Consider the following 6,752-nt stretch of genomic DNA (forward strand, 5'->3'; position numbering starts at 1 on the left):
CTGAGCCGCCGCTCTGCGGCTGCTGTGAGCCCCTGCACCCTACCCACCCATGCTACCTTGTCATGGGCATTGGGGTCCCCGCCGTCCGTCAGGTACTTGTCGATCAGGGCCTCCTGGTTCTCCGCAGCTGCCTTCAGGAACATCTCCAGGTCCACAGACTCCAGCTGGGCCTGGGGCTGCAGCTGGGTGAGGTGAAGGTCAAGACCAGATCACCCTCCAAGGTGCAGCCCGTGTGCACATCTTCACCAGCCTGGCCCCAGGGACCCCCACGGCCTGGCCCAGCGCGCTGGCCCGCACGGAGACCGTAGACATTGAGGGTCGACTGTGTACCCCGAAGATTCCTGTGCTGGAGTCCGAACTCCCAGCACCTCAGAACATGGCCTGACTCGGGCACCGGGGCCCTGCGGGTGTGACAGGTAAGATGAGGCCATGCTGCAGTAGGAGGGCCCCAACAGTGCGACACACTGAAGTGACCGCAGTTCGGCAGGTCTGGTGTCCTGCAATGTCATTTGGACAGGCTGGCACATGCAGGGAGGGTGCCAAGACGGGCTGAGGATCACCTGCAAGCCGAGGACCCCTGAGAGCACCCGCAACCCCAGAAGCTAGGGCCGTACAGGAGCAGACTGCCTACCCACAGCCTGGCCTGGACTTCAGCCCCCAGGCCTGGGAGGCGATAGCTACTGTCCGGACCTCCAGTCTCGGCCCCTTGTTTCAGCAGCCCTGGGGGGCCCTGAAGCCGATGCCATGCGGTCCTCAGGCCCTGGCCATGTCCGTGTGGGACTGGAAGCTCTTCCTCTGGCTTCGGGCCCCGCATGTGCCTCTCGCCCAACTCCGACTTCTCACTCACCTTCGCCACGGGCTCAGGTTCCTTGGGGGGGACCCTACGTCTCAGTCGCTTTTCTCTCCGTCTTTGAACCAAGTTTTCCAGGTCAGCCAGGCTGTCCAGATTAACTCTGGAACTGTTAAATCTTTCCATCTGGGGCAGAGTAGAGAACCAGACCAGACATTAGCCACTGGCCTGGGAGCCTCGCCGGCCGGCTCTCAGCAAGTCTCATTCTCATCTGGTTGGACCCAGGGCCACAGACTACGAGGCCCTCACTCTCGGAACCTGCCCACCCCAGGCCTGCGCCCCCCGCCCCCAGCATCATGCTCACTTTCTTCTTCTTCTCCTCCTCCAACTTCAGCTTCTCCCGGGCTGCAGCCTCTTGGAGTCCTAGCCTCCAGTCACTGGGCCAGCCTCCGGGTTCAGGAACTCCGTGTCCACATCCCCACACTTTGCTTCCATCTCTTTCTCCACTTACCTGTAGGGACAGGATGTGGATAGTCAGGAAAACCAGAGGCACCCTTAGCAGATGGGTCGTGCGTCGTCACGTCGTCATGCCTGGGCAACCTCTGACAAGGGCTGTCGCAAAGACCGCGCTCTCCATCTGAGACTTGGCCTGACCCCTCCTCTCAAAGCCTCATGGCCATCTGGAGCCTCGGCAGGCTCCCTGACCCGTGGTGGCTGCTAGCTGCTCGGTCTCATCAAGGTCAGGGAGGACAAGCCCAGGGGAGCAACTGCCCGCTGCCCACCCTGCTCCTGTCCGCAGGAACATGGGCGAGGGATGAGGCCATGGCTATTTATACTGCTGGGCCGGTGCCCGGGCAGCCTCGGGACAGATGACACCTCAGCCTCCCTCGTGGGCTGTTGTCCTGCCAGATCACAGCGCAGTGCCACCTGACCCCGGCTCAGAGGGGCAGAGATGCAGCCTGAGGGAAATCCTAAGTCCCTGGGTCTAACTTGGCTTTTACAAAGCTGTATTTCTGCATCGGTAAAGTGGGCTCGAACTAGCATGTACTGAAGGGCTGGGGAGATGATGTGAGTTAGGGGGGCTTGTGCTTGGGGCAGCGCCTTCCCCAGGAGGGATCTGTCCAGCCTCCCCTTTGTGCCCCCAACCCTCTGGGAGCTGGGAATACCAAGCAATAAGCAGTCTGTGGGGAGAGGGGTCCGAACAACAGGGTAACAGCGCCCAGGGCCACAGCCAAGCGCCCCGAGAACCTGTTCCCAGCTCTGCAACCTCGTGCTTCCTGGCCCCTCCAGCGGAGGCTGCACTAGGCTGGGGCCAGGGGTGCTCCCAGGCAGTGACGTCTGGGGCCTCATCCCCTGCTGCACCTCTGCCCCACCTCACCAAATCCGACATCTCGGAGCACCCCGGAGCCAGCTTCTCCCTCTTCCCAGGCAATACGAGAGCACCTTTCCCTGTCCCCACCAACGGTTTCTGAGCAACGACCGTTGTCGCGGTGCTGAGCTAAAGAACCATGTCTCCAAGGCGACCTGCCACTTCCTGTCCCTCTGTGCCATCGCCATCGCACTCCGGGGCAAAACTATAAAACTAAAGATTGGCACGTCCACCGACTTCCTTCTCCCGCTCCCTTGCCCCTCACCACCTCGCCCTCAACGGCGCGCCTTTGCTCCTAACCTGACCCCGAGACCGCAGCAGCCACCCCAGCCCCTCCGCGGCTCTGCCACCGCCTGCCCGCTGCCGGCGTCCTCACCAACTGCCGAATGCTGACGAAGTCCATGGTCCCCCCTGCTCTGCGCACCCCAAGTGAGGGCAGCCCAGCCGCCCAGCCCTTTTATAGGAGCGCTGTCTCCTGGGGGCAGGGGCAGGGGAGGACAGAGGCCTGTGCCCGGCCAGATGACTCTGCGGCTCCATCACTCAAACCAAAATACCAGTCTGGGAATGTCGCCCGCTGAGGGCAGGAAAAGCCGTCTGGAGCTGAGTCGGCTACATCCTGAGACGCCCACGTCCTGAGCTTGCACTTCTGCCGTACCCCACACCTCAGGCGTCACCTGACCCACAGACACGTGTGCTGGGGTGCCTGGGCCACAGCCCAGCCTCAGGGGTGACACTGCCCGCTCTAAGTTTAGACCTTCCTGGTGGCACGAGTCCACCTGAGACTCCACGTGGCTGTGGGCTGGCTGCCCTAGTGTGAGGGGGCCAGGCTCCTGGCGGGCTTCGGGGAGAACAGAGGGACTGACTGACCGACTGCTTCGGGGAGCCTCGCGTGCCCATACGGGGACCCGCTGGTTCCAGGGCTGCCCTTCCTCCGGCTTCTGTTGGTCTTCCCCAGGGCTCCCCTACCAGCCCCTCGCTATGCCGAAAGGGAGCCAGGAGCCAGGCCTTGCCTGTCACCAGTCCTCATGCCTCTGGGAAAATCTCCCACACCCCCACGCAGGGAAGCCCTTCCCTTGGGGAGGGGAGAGAGATCTGCACCAGGTCCCGGTCAGGACCCGGTAGGAACGGAGCCCGCGAACCCAGCCGCGGGCCCCACGCTCTCACCTCCACCTCTCCTTAAAGAGCCACGCGTGCCCTTCACCCAGCTGGGCCTGAACTTGGCCTTGACCTTTCGAAGGAAATCAGTCACTGGTAAATAAGACTCCAGCCTCAGGGCACAGGGCACAGGGGACCACGGCAGAGCTGGCTTCTTGGGAGTGCTCGCCCATTCTGAGGGAACTTAGGGAAACCCAGCTTTGGCAGAAACTCTGCTCTGTGCTTTAGGGTGTTCATTTTCTCACACCAAGGTGCTTTCTTGCTTTTGATTATGAAGAGAGTCACCCAGACTAGAGGGAGGGCAGACGGACACGAAAAAGTCAGACTTCAACTCTGGCCCCTCCTCACTCCAGCTAAAATTCTCCCGCATTTGAGAAAAAGAGCATTTTACATCAACCGGCCTCCCCTGAAATCCTCAGCAGAAAACCGGTTTGTCCTCCATGAAACAAACTAGTATAACTCTGACCTAAGGTCCCTCGGGCTGGACTGTGGTGCAGTGGTTAAACGCGCTGCTCTGCGAGGCTGACCCACAAAGGAAGGTTCTAGGTTCCTGTGTGGAGGCCTTCCTGTGTACACCAGGCACCCGAGTGCCTACAACTGGCGCTGGCTGAGGTGTGGGCTCAATCACAGCACTAAGATCCTGCTGGGGAGGCCCGTCTGTCTCTTGCTCATGGAAGAAATAAACTAAAAAGGACTGTATAAAAACTCGAACAAGGATCAGCAGGTGGTATAGTGGTTAAGGCGCTGGACTCATACATGGCCGACCATGGTTCGAGTGCTGGACCTGGCGGCTTGAAACACACCAGGTGCATGTGCACGTGTGCCCAAAATCTCAAGAGAATGGAGAAAGGACTGTGGCATGACTATTCCCCCTGGTGGGTGACTTCTCACTTTCTAGCTCTCTGGCAAGCACACATGCCCTATACCAAAAATCTCCCTTGCAAAAATGGAAAAACAAAAAATCCTGAACATACGGGCTGGCCCCACAGCCTAGTGAGTAAGGGATGCCAGACCCCACATGGCCACAGGGGTTTGAATGCTAACACCAGCGGCTTGAAAGACATCCCAGGCGCATATGCCTGCCCCAAATCCCACAGAATGGAGAAACAGAGAAAGGATGCGATGTGACCAGGCCCCCTTGGGTAGTGATTTCTCCCCCTCCCTCTCCCTCTCCATCTCTCTCTCTCTAGTGAATGCATGTGCCCCTAGTAATTAAAAAGACAATAATAGGGACCAGCAGGTGGCGTGGTGGTTAAGGTGCTGGACATTCCCACATGGCTGACCATGGTTCAAGTCCTGCACCTGGTAGCTTGCTTTCTCATTTTCTCTCTCTCTCTCTCTGTGTCTCTCTCTGGTCAAAAGAAAATAAGTAAATGAATAAATAAAATAAATAAGTAATTCTTAAAACACACACACACACACACAATAACATAGGGGCCAACAAGTGGCATAGGGGTTAAGGTGGTGGACTCCTATGTAGCCGACTGCAGTGCAGATTCAAGACCCTGCAGTTTGAAACTCACGCCAGGCGCATGTGCATGAGTCCCCAAAATCCCGAGAGGAGAACGGAGGAGAAGGAATTGCAGCATGGCCATCTCCTCAGGGGATCATTTCTCACTTTCTATCTCTGTCTCTTTCTCTGGTGAGAGTGAAGCAACAATGACATCAACCTTTTCTTGAAGAGCCTCTTGCCACAGTGGCCCAGGGAAGCCCTGGGTGTCAGTGTCCTGCTCTGTGTGGTGCACGTGCACACACATGCTACTGCAGACACGGTTTGTCGTAAGGGGTGTCATCCTGCCACGACTCCACCCCTCCCACGGCAGCACACTGCTCCGCTACACCGCACCCAGCCTATGCCTGCAGAACCTCCCCATTCTCCACTGGGGAGCAGAGGCTGGCTCCATCTCTTTTTTTTTTTTCCTTTTAAAACATTACACCCCGCGCTGCAATGCACATCTTTTTTTTTTTTTTTTTTTTTGAGAGCTTTTTGCTATAGGGCGTGTGCGCTCGCCAGACAGACAGAGAGAGACAGAGAGATAGAAAGCGAGAAATCACCCCCCCCGGGGGGATGGCCACATCGCAATCCCTTCTCCTCCATTCTCCTCTCAAGATCTTAGGCAGGCACACCCACGTGCCCGGCCTGAGTTTAAGCCACCAGGTCCGGGACTTGAACCTTGGTTGACTACATGGGAGTCCAGCAATATAGTCATTTCACCAACTGCTGGTCCTGCAATGCACATCTTTATAAATGCCTCTGGAAATAAAGATCTTTGTATCCATGGATGAATGGTTCGGTACGTAGGTACAGAGAAAGCAAATTATTAGACTTACTCATTTAAATAGATCCTGCCAAAGTGACATCTAAGGTGGCTGTCCCGATTCCCACAACACACCAATGAATAAGTGACAGAACAAAAGAGAAAAATAAATAGTAAGAATGTATATAAAAATACATGTAAAACAAAGGGTCAATCATCAGAATATAAACAACCTCTGTGAACCAATGAAAAGAAAAAAATGTTTCCTCACTTCCTAGAGAGGCCGAGACAGGAGGACCACAGCACGTGAAGAACCTATCTTTGAAAACAAAATATATTCCTGTGCCAGCCGGTGACGTGCTGGTTAAGGAGGCTAGATCCCGCATGGATGACTACGCGGTTCGAGTCCTGAACCTGGACACTCGAAAATCACACTGGGAGTATGTACATGTATGCCCAAAATCCCAAGAGAAGAATGGAGACAGGACTGCAGGGTGGCCACCTCCCTAGGGGGTGCTTTCTTTCTTTCCTTATTGGAGAATTTTTTGCTATAGGGTGCATGCACTCGCCAGAGACAGAGAGACAGAAAGTGAGGAATCACCCCCCAGGGGGGATGGCCACGCCACAATCCTTTCTCTTCCATTCTCCTCTCGGGATCTTGGGCACGCACGCACACGCGCCCGGCATGAGTTTAAGCCACTGGGGCCGGGATTCAAACTGCGGTCGACTACATGGGAGTTCAGTGACATAGCCATTACGCTAACTGCGGGTCCCAAAATCATCTCTCTTAAAAAAAAAAAAAAAGTTTTTCTTTCAATGGACGTGGACAGGAAGTTCCCAGAAAGCAGATGTTCAGCCTCGGCAGTAGTTAGTGCTGCGAAACAGCAAATCGACAGCACCGAGCAGGCTGCACAAACAAGCACAGGGCAGTGTCGGAGACGCGAGCACACAACACCTCGCTTCTCTGGGCCAGGCAGGTACACTCACGTGCCCTGCACAGTCACCCATGCGGTGCTGTGACAACTGGGAGGCTGGCCCTGCTACGGTCATTCCCACCTCATCAATAAGTAAGCTGAGAGCCAGGTAACGTGACTTGTCACATATTCTGTATTTTCTTCTTCTTCTTTTTTTTTTTTTTTTTTTTAAGAGAGATGTTTTTGGGACCACAAGTTAGCGTATT

The 6,752-nt window shown here is 56.1% G+C and overlaps 1 protein-coding gene across 2 annotated transcripts in view; it reads right to left on the reverse strand.

The window, feature by feature from the left end:
- The window catches only part of ANKRD23 (ankyrin repeat domain 23), an 11,940-nt gene that overhangs the window by 4,428 nt on the left and 760 nt on the right, over window positions 1-6,752 (reverse strand). The window contains exons 1-4 of one of the 2 annotated variants that reach the window (XM_006166566.3): window positions 2,536-2,627; window positions 1,155-1,301; window positions 848-976; window positions 57-182 (exon numbers count right to left, since the gene is read on the reverse strand). In XM_006166566.3, coding sequence (XP_006166628.1) covers window positions 57-182; window positions 848-976; window positions 1,155-1,301; window positions 2,536-2,562 — 429 coding nt within the window. In that variant the 5' untranslated portion in view covers window positions 2,563-2,627. Of the gene's footprint in view, window positions 1-56; window positions 183-847; window positions 977-1,154; window positions 1,302-2,535; window positions 2,628-6,752 lie in introns of those variants that run through there. The other variant, XM_006166565.3, reaches the window with a different exon arrangement.

Source organism: Tupaia chinensis, unplaced genomic scaffold, assembly GCF_000334495.1.
Source record: "Tupaia chinensis unplaced genomic scaffold, TupChi_1.0 Scaffold144276_1, whole genome shotgun sequence".
Classification (NCBI taxonomy): domain Eukaryota; kingdom Metazoa; phylum Chordata; class Mammalia; order Scandentia; family Tupaiidae; genus Tupaia; species Tupaia belangeri.